This window comes from Chlorocebus sabaeus, chromosome 19 (assembly GCF_047675955.1).
Source record: "Chlorocebus sabaeus isolate Y175 chromosome 19, mChlSab1.0.hap1, whole genome shotgun sequence".
Taxonomy (NCBI): domain Eukaryota; kingdom Metazoa; phylum Chordata; class Mammalia; order Primates; family Cercopithecidae; genus Chlorocebus; species Chlorocebus sabaeus.
In genome coordinates this window covers 14063847-14081511 of record NC_132922.1, presented here as the reverse complement: position 1 = coordinate 14081511, position 17665 = coordinate 14063847, and the positions used below count along the sequence as shown (strand labels likewise).

The 17665-nt window shown below is 50.8% G+C and overlaps 1 protein-coding gene across 1 annotated transcript; it reads right to left on the bottom strand.

Annotated features, from left to right (window-relative positions):
- Positions 1–430: 430 nt before the first annotated feature.
- On the bottom strand, positions 431–17217 carry PVALB (parvalbumin). Its single transcript, XM_007975662.3, has 4 exons — positions 16615–17217; positions 14666–14798; positions 13202–13311; positions 431–649 (listed from the first exon to the last, which is right to left on the bottom strand). The coding sequence occupies exons 1-4, from the start codon at positions 16673–16675 to the stop codon at positions 621–623; spliced, it is 333 nt and encodes a 110-aa protein (XP_007973853.3). The 5' UTR covers positions 16676–17217; the 3' UTR covers positions 431–620.
- Between the last annotated feature and the right edge of the window lie 448 nt (positions 17218–17665).

Sequence of the window (17665 nt, the reverse complement as noted above, 5' to 3'; positions counted from 1 at the left end):
ACCCACCCATCCATCCATTTACCCATCTGCCCACCCATCTACCCATCCATCCATCCATCTATCCATCCATCCATCCATCCATCCATCCATCCATCCATCCATCCACCTACTCAACCATGGACCTGCATTCAAACCCCAATACTAACAAATCCTATCTTTGTGGGCTTAGACACATCACTTCCCCTCTCTGAGACTTAGTTTTTTAGAGAATGGGAGTTTCATCACCGACCTTATGGGGTGGTGTTAGGGAGTAAGTGGGTAACCTCTGTAGAGTGCCATGCTTAGTACCTAACGCAGAAAAGAGGCTGTTCCCTTCCATTCTCTCCTATCACATCTTTTCTAACTGTCGAAATCTGGCCCCCACCCCCTGCCCAGATGCATCTGGAAAGCCAATGCCTGACTAGGCCTGGGTCTTCCTCAGCAAGCAGAGTCTGACTGGTACAATCTTTATTGCTTCTCCAGCATTTTCCAGAAGAATGGTGTCATTAGAGGGCCACAGGGGATGGGGGGAGTAAAAAATAACATAAACAAACTGAACAGAAACGCAGGAGGGTGGCAAGAGGGGCTGAGATTGAGTGTTCAGGGCAGAGAGGTGGAAGACCTGGGACAGTCAGTGCTTCTTAGCTTTCAGCCACCAGAGTGGAGAATTCTGCAGAAGAAAATGACAAAGGAAAGTGAGTCACAGGCTGGAATGCAAGAGAGACTGTCCACACCTGACTGCAGGGCCCTGGGTGGTGCTTTCTCTGAGTTCTTGCTTCTGCTGTAGGAGCCCCAGAGTGTGAGTGTGAAAATGAATGAATGAATAAATGAATGAGTGGGCAGATGAGTGAAGTGAGGTGGAACATGATGGGTCTACCATATCTTTTACTTCACCATGTCATGCCACATGCAAAATCAATAATAATAACTACAATAATAACAATAGCATTAATAATAATAGTTTTCTGAATGCTTATCATATGCCAGGCACTATTCGAAACACTTTATATGCAATATCTCATTTGACTCTGACAATAATCCTATCTGGTGCATTTTGTCATTGTTCCTGTTCTACAGATGAAGAAACTGAGGCTCAGGGTCCAGTAATATTTCTGGACGTCTCTGTTGTTTTTCTCCCCAGCAGATGACAGAGGACAAGGAGTTTGCTGCCACGTGCCACTACATGTCTCTGAGATGCCATGTCGCAGCCTGGTGGAGAGTGTGGGGTCTCAGGCAAGTTCCCATCACCCTAGAAAATGCAGTGTTGTCTTGGCTGGGCACAGTGGCTCATACCTGTAATCCCAGCACTTTGAGAGGCTGAGGCAGGTGAATCACTTGAGGTCAGGAGTTTGAGACCAGCCTGGCCAACATGGTAAAACCCTGTATCTACTAAAAATGCAAAAATTAGCTGGGCGTGGTGGTGGGTGCCTGTAATCCCAGCTACTCCAAAGGCTGAGGCAGGAGAATTGCTTGAACCCAGAAGGCAGAGGTTGCAGTGAGCTGAGATTGTGCCACTACACTTCACCCTGGGCAACAGAATGAGACTCTGTCTCAAAACAAAACAACAACAAAAAAAGAAAAAAAGAAAGAAAGAAAAAATAAAATGCAGTGTTGTGATGTGGGGAGAGCACAGGCTGGGGACTGAAAGTTAGGGCTTCCAGGCCTAGTCTGGCCGTATTTGCTGGAAAATGTATCTCTCTGGGTTTTGGTTTCCTCATCTGTCAGTGGAGTGAAGAGAGGGGCCAGTAATAATTCCTTGGAAAAGACAAATAAAAAACTGGTTGTGAAATGGCTTCAAAAAGGCCACAAAAAGTATCTGGGACTCATTTGAGGTGAGCTGCGTCCTCCCTGGACTTTGTATGGAATACAAATGTAAAACCCCACCTATGCAGTTTCTTAGTTTTCATCATTGTACTGTGGTTATGTAAAATATTAACATCGGGGGAGCTGGGTGAAGGGTGTACAGCACTCTCTGTACTATCATTGCAATTCTTCTGTATACCTACAATTATTTCAAAATTAAAAAAGTGAAAAAACACACACACAAAAAACCAAACCAACACATGCTGTATTGTAGAAATAACCTGGCACTGGGCTGGGCACGGTGGCTCACCCCTGTAATCCCAACACTTTGGGAGGCCGAGGCAGGTGGATCACGAGGTCAAGAGATTGAGACCATCCTGGCCAACATGGTGAAACCCCGTCTCTACTAAAAATACAAAAATTAGCTGGACGTGGTGGTGCGTGCCTGTAGTCCCAGCTACTTGGGAGGCTGAGGCAGGGGAATCGCTTGAACCCAGGAGGTGGAGGTTGCAGTGAGCCGAGATTGCGCCACTGCCCTCCAACCTGGTGACAGAGCGAGACTCTGTCTCAATAAATAAATAAATAAATAAATAAATAAATAAATAAATAAATAACCTGGCACTGCCCCTGGCCAGATGAAGGGACACATAACATACCTGGGTGCCTCACTTTTCTGAGGTTTGACTTAGGAAATAGACACCATGCTCTCCTGTCCCTAGGGTGTCCTAGGATAGGAAAGGTGGGTGACCTGGATATGGGGGATGCAGGGCGGGACCGAGAGTGAGGGTCCACCAGCTGGTCTTGAAACCCCCAGGCTCTCTGGCCGAGTGGTAACAGCAGTGCCAAGGATGGAGTATCAAATAAATATAAAAACAACAAACACTTGTACAGAGTCCCTCTCACAGGGCAGGTGTGAAAGTACTTGCTTTCTCAGCCAGGAGTCTGTGATCTTCCAGGACCTCGGTGGGGAAGGTGGTTATTTTGAGATGTCTTTTATTAGTAGTACTTTCATTAATTACAGCCAGTAACTAACATTTATTGAATGCCAATGTGGGAAGCATTTTGCATATATGATCTCATTGAATCCTCATGACTACTCCATGAGAGACACACCTTTGCCTGTATTTGACAGATGGGGAAACAAACTGAGGCTCGAAAGTTAAGCAGCTTGACCATGGTCACACAGCAGACATGATCCAAGCTAGAAATGCTTTTAGGCTTCCTTCTTCATTCCAGTAGTTTCCGACCTACTTTGACCTAGGTATAAAGTGACACATGTCCCAGCTCAAATATCACCACCCCGTCTCATTAGTCCCTTTTTATTTACTTCATAGTCCTTGGCACTCTCTGAAATGATCTTATATATGCACTTATTTTTGCCGGTCTCCCCCTACGAGAATACAAACTCTGGAGGGCAGGGGAGCCTCTCTCTCGTTCACTGCTCTCCTGGCAGCCACAGGGTTCCTGGCACACAGTAGGTGCTCGTAAATAAGTGCTGGGTGGATGGATGGAGGGATGGATGGAAAGATGGAGGGAGGGATAGAGGGAGGGATGGATGGAGGAGTAGATAGATGGAGAGATGGATGGATGGATGGATGGATGAGGAGCTGGTGGATGGATGGAGGGAGGGAGAGAAGGATGAATGGATGGATGCATAGATGGAGGATGGATGGATGAGATGGCTCATGAGTCCTTCTTAAGGTTCAACAAGCTCTGACTTACTTCATATAATTCACACGACAGTCTGGGAGGATTCTAATTTTATAGATGGGGAAATGGAGGCTGGGAAGGTGAGGTGTCAGGGTCATGTGGAAAACAAGAGCCAGAGCCAGGACTTGGCCTCCGGCCTCAGGAACCCCCTACACGAATGTGGAGAGGCTACTTCTGAGAGGGCTAGCGTCCCGGCTCGGGCAGAAGCATGAGCCCTCTCCAACTTAAACCTGTCATTTCATCCAGCACTGGCATTCCCTGTTTGGGGACACTGAGTTTCTCTGTCCTGGGATAAAGGATGCATGAGCCTGTCTGCCATCGCCTGCTCGTGGAAAGACTGTCAAGAGGGGAAGCTGGTCCTCTCTGTGCTCCAGCCTGCACTGACCCCTTCATCCTCACTCTAGAAATTATGGGCTCTCAGGCTGTTCATCGGTAAAGAGTCCGTTGATAACCTTCACACTAGATGGGATTTGGTGCAGCTGGTGTGACGGGGGCCCAGGGACACCAATGAGGGACTCTCCAGTGATGGAAAGTCAGGCATTTTGGAGTCAGACTTTGGGAGGTCCTTTGGAGCTGTGGGGTTTTTGAAAGCCTCTTAAATCAGCCCCTCTGCCCACCTTGCAATGTATTCTGAAGCAGCCAGGACATCACAATAGCCACATGCGCTGGCCTTCAGCACAGAACACGGAATTCTAATTTTATCCCCTCAGAACCTTCAACAGGGGACTTTGTAGATAAATTGAGGGCAGGAGCCACCTCTTCCGTGCCTTTCATGTCTGCCTCAGGGCTGAGCTCTTAGGAGCCAGTCAGTTAACTAACAGGTGTCCTAGCCAAACCCTTCCTCTAAAATGCCCAGGTCTCACCTTAAAGCAAAACAAATAACTGGCTGGGTGTGTTGGCTCACGCCTGTAATCCCAACACTTTGGGAGGCCGAGATGGGTAGATCACAAAGTCAGGAGTTCGAGACCAGCCTGACCAACATGGTGAAACCCTGTCTCTACTAATAATACAAAAGTTAGCCAGGCACGGTGGTGCGCACCTGTAATCCCAGGCACTCAGGAGGCTGAGGCAGGAGAATGGCTTGAACCCCGGAGATGGAGATTGCAGTGAGCTGAGATCACACCACCGCACTCCAGCCTGGGTGACACAGTGAGACTCTGTCTCAAAAAATACCAAAAAGATCCCATAAACTCTAGGTCAGCTGAACTGGCAGTAGGTAGGATCCCAGGATGGCGAATGCAGCTTTGAACGATCGGGTTCTAGTCTTGGCTTTGCCATCTGCTGCTGTCCTTGGACAACACACCTCATCCTCCCTGGTCCTGGTTTTCTTATGAGTGAGTATCGGGTCTAGAAGACACCTTTCCGGCTGTCACATGGTGTTGGGAGCAAGCAAGCCGGGGGTAACATCCAGCTCCCATTTCTTGTTCCTGTGGCCTTCAACTAGATGCGTTGCCTCACCTGTCAAATGGAGCTCATGATAGTACCTACTTCCTTAAGTTGTTCAGAGGAGCCAGCACTAAAGCTCTTGGTCACAGGCCTGATGCACAGCAAGCTCTCGGTATCCGGTGATGTTGCAACCAAAGTGTTTCTATACCTCGAGCCACTTTGAAACCAAACCTATGAACGCCTGGCTACTGCCTGGCAGAAGCAGGAGGCTCTAAATGGTACTATAACTGGTAATTGTTAGCATCATTGTTGTTCATGTTGCCATTGTTTGTCTCCATGATCCCAGTATTTCCTGCCTCCATCCCGGCACCTACCTGCAACCGTCCAGCAACCCCGGACCTACGTCTGAATCTTGTTCCATCACTACCTGGCTAGGTGGCCGTCAGTCACTACTTTAGCTCTCTGAAGCTCAGTTTTCTCATTTGTAAAGTGGGTATAATAATGCCTGTTTAGATAGCTATTAGAAAGACCAGAATCGGTAATATGACTGGCACATAGTAACTTCTAAGTGTTAGTTCCACCTCCTGTGTGGATCTCCCCAGCACAACGGACACAGGTTGAAGCTTTGACATAACATTAACCACGAAAGTCCTGAAACTAAGCAGGATAAGGAAGATATAAACAGAGGGCACGGAAAACCTAACGAGCAACCAGCTGACCTGGTACAAGTTTCCAATCCATCTATCCCATCAGTGAGATGGATAGCATCCCACCTCCAGCACACCCATCCATGGCAACTTAGTTCCTGATCCTCAGTTTCCTCGTCTATCAAATGGGGATACTGGGACTATCTCCTTATAGGGTTATGGTAAGGGCTCCATGAGATAATGGAGAAGGAGTGCCCAGCACAGTGCCTGGCACACAGTGGGAATGCGACTAAATCAACTCTTAATGTTGACAGGTAGAAGAGACAGTCTTCCTTTGGAGGCATCCAGAATCATCATTCTCTTCTAAGATATGCAAGTGCAGCAGTACCTTTGCAGGCTAAAACCTCGCCCAACCCCCTCTGGGGCCAGCTCGCAGATGTCGTCATTGTCCAATCAGAAAGAGACGAAGGAGGTAGACGGTAGGGACGGGGGTGGGAGGGAGGCAGCAGAGGGAGGATCAGAGGACTGGAGGATTCTGTTCTTTTCTTTCCCTTAGGAAACTGAAATTAGCCTAATTAGGTCTGCCCTAGTCCAAGGCTGTGGGGATTGGACAAATTTAGAAGCTATTGACAGGTGAGACCGGCACACATGGATGGCCCAAAGCGAAACTGAGCTGGCCATTGAGTCAGCGGCTGGAGGGCTCTTTCCCTCCCTCTGTCGTGATGACCGTGATGACCGGGATGAAGGAGCCGGCCTCTTGGTTTATCACCTCGCCTCTAAATAGCTCCCAGGCTCGGTTTCTTATAAATTGGTATCTCAAACAGGGATCACCTTCCCATCCCGGAGAACTGGGAGGCAGAGTCACTCTGGGTCAAGCCAGACAGCCACAAGGAGGCCGCGTCAACAGTTCTGCGGCTCACTCTGTGCCAGGCACCGCGCGGTGTGTTATTCCACTTCATCCTCGTCAGCTCTCTTATCGTCATTTTATTTACAGAGAAACTGAGGCTGAGTGTCACTCAGCTAGAAAGATTCCAACAGGCGTGGCCGGGGCCAGGGTGCGTCTCTTCCTCAAAGGTTGGAGTTAAATGGCCCCGCGTTCTAACTCAAGCTGCAACCCCCAGAGGCAGAAGCAGAGGGAGGCATGGAGGGGAATGTCTTTTTCCACCAAGCAGCTGCTCCCTTTCACAGAAGGCCAGTTATGTAAGGAGGACTGCTTCCTCTCCCCTTGCTAAATCTTTTCTAGTGCAGCATAAGGCCAGAGCTAGGGAAAGTCCACACGGGAATAAAAGGAGCAGCTTGCTAAGCACAGAAGCCATTTATAACTAAAACGTCTCAGCTCAGCTTAGGGGAGGGAGTGGTGGAGTCAGGAGACCCGGGTCCCGTTGGGCCAAGGACTTGCTATGTGACTTTGGCACTTACTATCTACGGGGCCTTGGTTTTCACGTCTCTCAGTGGGGATCACAGTGTCCCCTAGACCTCACTGAGCCGCTACCAGGGTGCAATGAGATGGGACAAAGCATAGTGCACCTTAGGGCTCTGCCCTCAAAACCCTGGGCTGGCCTTGATATGAGCATCTTATCCTACTTAGAAATCAAATCCCCATAGAGGCTGGAGGGCTAGAATTACAGGGAGACCGGCAAATTCTCCTTCTATCCCTCTCTCACTTTTCTCCTGCTTTAGACTCCATTTCATTTCTGTTGAGGATTGAGATTCCACCACTTTCAAAAGGTTTTACGTGGGTTACAAGCAAAGCATTCCCATAAAATAAGAGGAAAGGAATCATTTCCAGAACATTCCCTTCATTTGAGCAACAACCCTGTAGGGTGAGTATTTTTCTCCCCACTTTCCAGGTGTGGGAATGGATGTCCTGAAAGAGGAAAAGATACAGCCATTCCCACGGCTGACCCCCAACATTTGGCTTTCTAATTTCTGCCTGACTCAGGGGCTCCACCACAGCCCAAGGCCTTACGCTATCGCTCCGCCTCTCACAGTAAATAGGCTACTTAAAGATAAAAGAGAACAGATTTTGCCAGAGGGAAGCAGAAAAGGTAAATTCCTTCAGGCACGGGAGTGAGTGGGGGGTGGGGCGCTGCAAGGTTAGACAATAATGATGACTACGTTTCAGCAACAGAAGCAAAATGCAAACCCCAGACTCTTGCGTCTAGACACGCTTAAAGCAGAGGGCAGTGGATCCATCACCGGGAATGGGTTTCGGGAAGAATGTAACTAGGGCTGCGTGCAGGCACGTGTGCGCGTGGGGCCTGCGGATCTTCTCTGCAGCAAGATATGAGGAGTCAAGGTTTGAAGAGGGCCCCGAGGCTTCACAGCAAGTTGCTCTGCTTCCCTGGGCCTCAGTTTCCTTGACTGTATCAGTAATAAAGATATCTTGTAGAGCTGTTGGGAGGTTTGAATGAGTTAAAAGAGGTAAGGCCTGTGGGCAGCACTTGGCACACAGGAAGTGGGAACGGATGCTAACCTCGATTCCTGTTGGTCGGCACATGCTGCGGGGGCAGGCATTGAATTTGGAAGGCCCAGGCTGGGGACACATGCCCATGTGAGGCAGGATGGCAGAGGGTCCTGGCTGGACCACTGTGCCTCAGTCCTAGCTGTGCTACAGAGAGACCCTGGGCATGTCACTTCTCGCGATGCCTCAGCTTCTTCACTTGCAAAATGGGGATAGTGATGGCATCTACTTTCTAGGATTATTGTAAGGCAGTGGTCCTCTAAGTGTGGTTCGCCAGATCATTAGCACCATCTGCTAACTTGTTAGAAATGCAAAAGTGTGGGCTCCACCTAAGCAATCAGAAACTCCTGGGTCTGGCACAGCCATCTGTGTTGCCAAAGGCCCTCCAGGTGATGCTGACACCGACTCCCAGCTGGAGACCCGTTGTGAAGGTGAAGTATTTGAAAAGGCACCTGCCACATAGTCAGCTTTGTCTGCTTTTTATGCCTGGGCTTTGCAACTGCAGGTGCTTTAACAAAGATTTTTTTTTTGGCACCCTTCACCTCTTTTTCTAGCTTCTCTTTCCTTTTCAGCCTTCAGCCCCTCCCCATATCAGCTCTGCGCCAGCCTTTTAGGGTAGCCTTTGAGAATCAATCAACCACATCTATAAAAGCCTTTGAGTTTCCTGGAAGTAGTTGCCCCAGAGACAGGAATGCAAAGGGTTATTATTAGAACTTTGTCTTCCTACCCCCTCCCTTCAATACAGGATCTTCAAGAACCTGGTAAATATCACTCACCTTTAGAAGGACAAACAGAGCAGGGAAGAGAGGCAGTCCCTGGTTTGGGGCTCTCCCAGCACCTGCGACAGACAAGTCCCCACAGATCCCCAACCTCAGCTTGCAGATCATCTCCCCCTACATACAGCAGTTGTGCGTCCTCATCACTGCACAGTGCTGCCCAGAGCTGAGCACTTGTTCATTTCATTCATTCATTCATTCATTCATTCATTCAACCAATACACTTTTCTTGTTCTCTCACTATGGGCCAGGCCCTATGCTAGGTGCTGGGATTAGAACTGAACAAAACAAAGTTCCTGTTCAGCGGACCTGACATCCTAGTGGAGGAGAAAGAAATAGGCAATAAGTCAATCAATAAAATCATCTTATCATAAACTAAACTATGAATGAATGAATGAATGAAGCAGGCAGCACAGGTCATGTGCTTTGGAGCTCAACAGACCTGACTTCAGACCTTGATCTTTTCTCTTCCTAGCCTAAAGGGTTTATGCAAGCCCTAAGTCTCTCTGAGCCTCAGTGTGCTCATCTATAAAATGGGAATCATAGTAGTATACATTTCAGAGATAGCTAGGAAGATTAAATGAGGGAAATGCTAAGCACAGCGCCTGGCATGTATTGAGTGCTCTATGAAGTTAGATGCTATTGCCATCGTCATTCAAGGTCACGCAGTTGAGCCAAAATACTGAAGTGGTCCTCTGTGTAGACGTTTATCCACTGGGACATCTGTGAAATCCCAGGGCTGGAATGTACCCCAGTAACTGGCTAGTTATCTACCCCATGGTGTTTTTTGTTTTTGTTTTTTTGTTTTTTGTTTTTGTTTTTGTTTTTTTTACAGAGTCTTGCTCTGTTGCCCAGGCTGGAGTGCAATGGTGTGACCTCGGCTCACGGCAACCTCCACCTCCCAGGTTCAAGTGATTCTGCTGCCTCAGCCTCCTGAGTAGCTGGGATTACAGGCATGTGCCACCACACCCGGCTAATTTTTTTATTTTAGTAGAGACAGGGTTTTGCCATGTTGGTCAGGCTGGTCTCGAACTCCTGACCTTGTGATCCACCTGCCTTGGCCTCCCAAAGTGCTGGGATTACAGGTGTGAGCCACCACGCCCGGCTTGCCTCATGGTTTTAAAGATGAGGCACTTTATGGTCAGAAGGGTTCTCTGGGACATGCCCCAGATCCTACCAGGAGCTGAAGGCATCTTCCAGCTATAGGTGGGGCTTGGACCCTCTGGCCTTAAGAGAGAGTGACAGCAAAGCAGAGTATCTGAAACAGAATGTCCTGGGTCCCAAAAGGCTCTGCTTCCCATCTCACCACCTACTGGGCATCATGGCACCCACCCTTCCTGCGTTAGGGGGTTGGGAGTGAGGAAGGGGGCATCTGCATCTTCCCACCTCAAAAGCATGAGGTGTGGGGCCCCAGTGCCTCAGGGTGGTCTGTGCTCATTGCCTATTTTATGTCTTGCCTATGAGCTCAATGGAGGCTGCCTAGGTGGGCCTGGACCACGCTTTTGGGTTTGAATCCTGGCCCTGGCACTTGCTGGCAGTGTGACCTTGCACTCACTCCCTGGGCTGCCCTTTCTACATCTGCACTTATGTCTTCTGTCATCCCAAGGTCAAATGAGGTAACCAAACCCAGCACTGGGCTGGACACACATGACATGCCCAGCTAATAAATCTTTCCTCCCATTCTTGGCAAAACAATCTTCTTGCCCCTTTCTGAACATACCCTACAGTTTCCAGCTGATGCCAGTGCCTTGCCTGGACCCCACTCCCTCTGTCCCCTACAGCCTACGGCATAGCCTCCGAGTCTGCACAAAATGCCTGATGCCTGCACCTCTGCCTCTGGCTGGCACTATCACTTGTTTATGTATGTGTGTAGAGCTGTAAGCAATGTGCAGACAATAAAAATGACATTGTATGGCCAGGTGGGTGGCTTATGCTTATAACCCCAGCACTTTGGGAGGCTGAGGTGGGCAGATGACTTGAGGCCAGGAGTTCAAGACCAGCCTGGCCAACATGGTGAAACCCCATCTCCACTAAAGATACACAAATTAGCTGGGCATGGTGGTGCGTGTCTACAATCCCAGCTACTCGGGAGGCTGAGGCAGGAGAATTGCTTAAACCCAGGAGGCGGAGGTTGCAGGGAGCTGAGATTATACCACTGCACTCCAGCCTGGGCAACAGAGAAAGACTGTCTCTAAATAAATAAATAAATAAATAAATAAATAAGGCATTGGAGTTGCCGTTTATTGAGCATTTGCTATGTGCTGGGCACTACAGGCCACATTCTCACGTTATAATGCCTAGTTTACAGATGAGGAAGCTGGGGCTCAGGGCTAAGGAGCAGGTGCTCAGGGGCACCCAGTCAGGAAATGGGCCTGAATTATTTTTACCTCTTCCATTGCCAGGCACAGAGTTGCTACTCAGTCAACATCTGCTGAATCTGTTAGAAGAGTTTAGTTGATGCTTTAAGATCTGAGTGTGGCAAGGAGGGAGGGAGGGAGGCAGGGAACTGGGCCAGTCTGGCTTGGTTTTTCTTCATCATGTAGGTTGTCTGTGAGCAGTCAGCCATGAAGACCTGGCCCAGGGCTTCTGAGCTATGGCATATTGGCTGCAAATAAAAATGGAAGGCAGGTCTGGAGGCCTGGGTCAGGGTTGAGGTGGGAGCCAAGCCTTGGGGTGGAGCTGTCGGATAAGCAGACTGGTGGGGATGGGGGTGTGAGGGAGGATCTGCCAAGCACCAGAAGTCCGAGGAGCAGCCAAGCCAATGATACCTTTCCAATACCCTCTACTCCACTCCTTTAAAACCACCTCCCTCCCTCCCAGCCACAAGAAGGGCAGCTGGCGTCAGACAGCCAGGGGACCCCCTGCATTTGACCTTGATAGGGATTCTCCATTCTCGTTACTGGCAGGAAACAAACAAACAAAAAAGAAATAAACAACAACAACAAAAACCCCTCTAGCTCATAAGCATACACCTACTTTCATATTCCTTGTACCTTTCCCAAAGCAATTTTGTATTCACAGAAACTTAATTTTCACAACGAGTCCAAACAGGTCTTAGGAGAAGCTCCTGCACCCCATTTGCCAGGCAAGGGAACGTAGGTGTGCAGAGGTGATGTGTTCAAGGTCACAGCTGGCAAGGGGCAGAGAGGGAGCATAGAGCATGGGAGTCTGGGTTTTCTACTCAGGCAGCGGATGTTTATGAAGAACCTGCTTTGTGTGGGGTATCGGCTAGATACTGGGGCTAGAAGGATGAATGCAACACAGTCCCTAGTTTTAAATAAATCAGCCAATCAATGCGTGTATAGCATTTACTCTCGGCACTTTACATATTAACACATGTAACCCTTGTAATCACCCTATAAGAATTATTATTATGTTCAGTTCAGAGATGAGAAAACAGAGGCCCAGAGTAGTTATCTAATTGTGCACAGTCACACAGCTCGAAAGCAGTAGGGCTGGGATTTGAACCGAGATAGCCTGGGGCCCAGAGGCCAAGCACCTACACACAGTTTTCTCTGAGATCCGCAGAAAAGCCCATAGCAGCTTAGCATGCTGCAAACACTCATTCAGGCCTGGTTCTAAATCCCTGCCCCACCACGGTGTCCTAGCTCTTCGAACTAGGCTAAGCACCTTCAACGTCCATTTGCCCACCTGCAAACTGGAGATAATTCCTGAGGAAATCATGATGCTAAGAGAGATGGCAATGTGGGTGTGCTGTATGAATGCCACATGGAGTCAAATGGAGAAAGGAGTGGACGGTGGGCCACTGGTCTCTCATCTGTGCTACCATCGAAGCTTGCAAAGCAAGGCAGGACCAGGTATTCCCCGTCCGAATTCCCTGCTGATTTCTGGCTTACTGTTTTTCCTGGCTCTGCTACAAGGCTAGAATAGTACATTTGAGTAAAACCCAAATAGGTTTTGAGACTTGGGGTTACAGGACACCAGGACAAGATGCTGAGGAGGAGAGGAGATAGGAATTTCCATCCCTGGAATCTGAGAATGTGAGAGGCAGAGGATCCTTGGGGATGAGTCGGCCTCATTTCCTTGGATTACCGATGGGAGACGGAGGCCCAGTGATTGAGAGACACTGCCCAAGGTCACATAGCCAGTTTGGGCAGAGCTCGGATCAGTATTCATGCAAAAGTGCAGGCTAAGTTCAGGAAAAAAAAATCCCAAATCTTCCTGGATCCCCTACCCAGCAGGAAAAACAGAATCTACTCCTTTTAGGTTTTCAAATTAGGAAAATACACCAGTTTTCCTTTGTCTGGAGTATGTGGCAGAGCTCTCAGACCTAATGGACTGATTTTTATCTTCTAATCTGGGGGAGTGAGGGGCCCCATATCATCCCTTCCTTGTGACAGACATAACTTCAAACTTTTTGCATCCAACACCCCAAGATCCACAATATGCCCAGACCCCAGGTCACCGCTACCCACCGTCAACCCCAATTTTGCCGTCCCCATCTTTGTCTCCAGCAGCCATCAGCGTCTTGGTTTCTTTAGCAGACAGGTCTCTGGCGTCTGGGGAGAAGCCTTTTAGGATGAATCTGAAGGAGAAAAGGGAGAAAGCCGGTGAGGGAGTCAGGCCGAGGTCTCCTTGCAGGACGCTGGACGGAGGGCGGTCTGGTGTCTGCGTGGGGAAAGGGGTGGCTGGGACAGGCAGCGAGCAGCAGTCACGCACACAGGTGCTCTGTGCCAGGTAGCCTGCTCGGTGGCTGTGCTTTCATGGATGAGTATTCAGGAAAGGACAGGCTGTCCTCAGCGACGGGCTGATCCCACTTCAGGGAGGGCACCTATAGTGGTTAATTTATCCAACAAGTATCCACTAAGTGTCATTTCTGTGTCAGGCATATGCTGGAAAGTGGGGTCACAGTGGTGATCTTCGGAAGGCACTGAAAAAAATAAGGAGGTCATAGGCTCCAAGAGAGACCACACGGTGTGATGGGCACAATGAGGGCGGAAGTGGAGGAGGGCGCTCAGAAGCTGTATCCACCCGCCTGGGGTGAGGGGAGGAGCGGGGAGGCTTCCCAGTGAAGGTGATGCCTGGAGGACGGGGGGAAGTCAGCCTCTGTGAATGTGTGTGTGTGTGTGTGTGTGTGTGTGCAGAAGTGTGCATGCATGTTGGATGTAAGTGGGTAGAATATGAAGGTTCCAGACAGAAGGTACCCTTGTGAGATGGTTTAGTGGGGAGACAGGATGGTTGGGGAAGTCCCTACTTGAAAGACCTCTCCCTGCACCGCCCCCTCCCCCGCTTCTCTTTGTGACAAAACTCAAGGCTTTCTTGGCCAGAAGGTGACATAAGGCAACCTGAGTCAGTAGACATGGCCGGGTGGCCGAGGGGATTATGGTAGGAGATGGTTTTGCAGATGGAGGCATACATTTTCCTAGCCACAGCCTTCTCCTTCTCTGCTTTTCTCCAAGGATCCCTGGACCCCCAGAGCTGGTTCTGCATCCCTGGCTTGCCCAGAAAATGCACCAGCCACACTAGTACCAGAGGGCTGGGGGCTGCAGGAAGGTGGAAATTGTCAGACAAATGAAAATCAATGAAATACTCAAGTGAATGCTTTCTGCCCTGCCTATGGTGCTAGGCAGCAACAAAAACTGCCTCTTCATTTGTATTAAATTATTAAGTAGCATCATTCCATTAGCAATATTAAGTGGCTATCACTTAACCTAGTTAGTTGCACTTTCAGCTGAGGGTTTTACTCTTCCGAAGCAATAGTGCCGGGAAGCCTTCTCCCCTGGTGCCCTGGGTCCGAGCACTGCCTTCACACACAGTTACTTTCTGTGAAGCAGGCAGAGTGAAAGGCAGGTCTGATGGACACTTGGAAGCTAGAGTTCCAGCCCCCACTCCCTCTCGCACAGCCGTGAGCTGGGCAGCCCCTGCAAACTTCCGCTTACCCCAGCTCATCCTCCTCGATGAAGCCACTTTTGTCCTTGTCCAGGATATGAAACACCTTCTTCACATCGTCCGCACTCTTTTTCTTCAGGCCGACCATTTGGAAGAACTTTTTGTGGTCGAAGGAGTCAACAGCTGTAGGGGGAAGAGCAGGGTCAAATAAGGACCAGAAAGGCTGGTAGGGAAGTGTGGGAGAATGGAGGACGTCAAAGCATTTGTTGATAGATTCCCGCATGCCAGTTGTGGGGAATGAGAGGTACCCACCTCCATCGGAGGACTGAGGGAGTCCGGGCAAGGGAGGATGCCCTGTCCAAGGTCACAAAGCTGGGAGTGGAAGAGGTGTGCTCACACCCTGACCACCCCGGCTCTCAAGCCTGCCCCCACACCCCGCCTCCACTGCACCCATTCCTGATGATGGGAGCAGCACCTAAGAACCAAAGGTTTTTGTTCTTCTGAGAACCTTCTGTCCAGGAAGCCTTTTGGGTGTCAGCTGGTTGGGAGTGGGCTGGGGAATTGAAGGGGGCATGAACATGGTCCTGGGAGCAGGGGGAGGAGGGTTGACCTTCTTTCTTGGCCACAGACTGTGTGGCCAGAAAATTGACACAGAAAGGTCAGGTTTCCCTCAAGGTCACCCAGAGGGAGGAGGAGGGGCAGACCCGGAAGTTCTGACTCTGCGTAGAAATCCATTTAGGAGGCAGTGGGAAGGGGGTGTTGGGAGGCTCCCGAGAAATACCCAGTTAAGTTTCTTCCCAGATGGGCTTGAGGTGAAGGGAGAGGGTTATCCCAGGACCCTGGGAGGGTGGCTTCCCAGAGAGGTTCTTGTGCCCAGGGGAGGGGGTGCAAAGCAGAAAGGAAATGGGGGTCCTTTTCTACCTGCAATTTTCTGTATCTTGGGGTCCTCTTTTAGAACACCTGGGGAAGGGTACAATGTTAGATCCTGTATCGTGTGTGTGTATATGTGTGTGTGTGTGTGTGTGTGTATGTGTGTGTATGTGTGTGTGTATGTGTGTGTGTATGTGTATGTGTATGTATGTGTGTGTGTGTATGTGTAGGGGTGTGTGTGTGTGTATGTGTGTGTGTCTGTGTGCAGGAGGTGGCTGTGAAAGTCATGTTCTCTTCCCCTCAGCACACGGCTAGAGGCAAGGAAAGTTGCCCACCTCCGACACTAGGCTGGGCAACCCAGGTCTAATACCCTTTCTGCCCAGCTCGGTGACCTTGGGCAACTGTGTTGTCCTCTCCAAGACAGTTCCCTGGTTTCCCCATCTGTACGACAGGGGAGGAGGAAAGTGGGCAGCTAAGCGCTGAAGTCCCGGGCAGCTGGGAGAGGTGAGACTGCCAGTTCCCCTCCCCGGCCCGCCTAAGGAGGCCCGAGGTTGGAGGCACTGAAGGTGCCCCGTGCAGGCTTGGGCAGAGCTGTGCGCCGGCTCCAGAAGGTCACCTCGCCCGCAGGTCCGCTGCTGAATCTCAGTAAAGGAACTAGGGCAGTCAGGGGGCCAACAGCGGCTACCGCCTGGCGGGAAAAGTCCTATCCAGAATGAGGGTCCAGGAAAGGGGTCGCTTGGAGAGGGGGATGCGCCCTGCAGTCCTCTCCACGTGCCTTAAAGAGGACGTCCAGAGAGCTCGTACAAGGACCCTGGCGATCCCTCCTCCGACCCTGGTCTTCGCCCTTGGTTCCGGACCCTGAGTCCTCCCAGCCACCGGGCCTTCAGCACCCTCAAGTTTCTGTAACTTGGGCAGGGCGCCCGCTTCCCCGCCCGCTCCCTGCGCCACGTCTCGCCCGGACAGAGTTTGGGAACTGCCAAGGACGCCCCCGCCCCGACCTTGCCGGCGCCCAGTGGGAAGTGTGAGCAGAAGCGCGCTGGGGAAGACCCTCAGGCTGCGGGACCCGCGGAGTGCAGGGGTGCGGGCGGTGGACAAGGGGAGAGGGATGGAGGGGGAGCGCGCTGCTCACCGCTAAAGGCTCCCACCGCCTTCTTGATGTCCTCAGCGTTGAGCAAGTCTGTCATCGACATCCTGCAACTGTTTGAGCGGGCAGAGCAAGTGCGAAAAGATTAAAAAGTGCTTTTCTCATCATTTCTGCTCATATGACCAGCGCTGCAGTGCTGCGCGCCGGGCGCACGCCCGCCGGGCCTGGCATGGCGCCAGGGGCCCGGACTCTGAGCGCAGCGGGAGCGGCTCAGTCCAGTCGCGCGGCTGAGCAGCGCCGGCCGCGGGCAAGAGGGCGCGCGGACCTGCTACCGCTCCTGCACCGCCAGGCCGGGGATCGGCGGGATCCCAGGGGCTGCGGCTAGGGCACGAGGGGAAGGGGACCACCTCTGGGATTTAGGGGGCACTGGAGTCACCAGCCAGGTCTGGAAAGTCCACGTGCTGTCAAGGACACGCAGGAGGTGCGGGGTCTCAGATCTGGGAACCTCCGAGGATGTCCTGTCGCGCGGGGGAAGATCCTGAACCCTCAGCGGCCAGCCTGCACCCCAGGATCCCCTAGGCCCTGCTCTCTTTCTCTCTCCACTCCTACTTCAGCCTCTGCTCTGGTCTTTCCTGGACGCAAATTTATGCTGCAAAATCTGAGCGCTGAGGTCGTGAAACCTGACCCACGGACGCAGGGAGGAGGTGGCAGGGACAGGGACAGGGACAAGCAGTAGCTGCTGGGGCCCACTTCGGGTGCCCCATCCCACATCTGGCCAGGGATGCACATTCTAAAACCTGATTTATTTCATTTTCATTTTTTTGTTGGCTTGATTTTTCAAAGAACACTTCTCAGATCTCTACTGACTACTCGCTTTCCTGGTCTCCTGGGTCCTGGCATCGTGGGACCAGACTCCCCCTGCCTCCATAAACCTTTTTGGGCAGAGTAGGGTGGGGGAGGCTGCTTGAAATTGCTAAGGTCCCTCCCAGAAAGCCCCGCATATGTTTGGAAGAAGGGTAGCACCTTCAGACCACACTTTGTAGACAATCTAAGCAGGCGTGGGGGCTCTGAACTTCACCTCTGGAAAAATGTCACA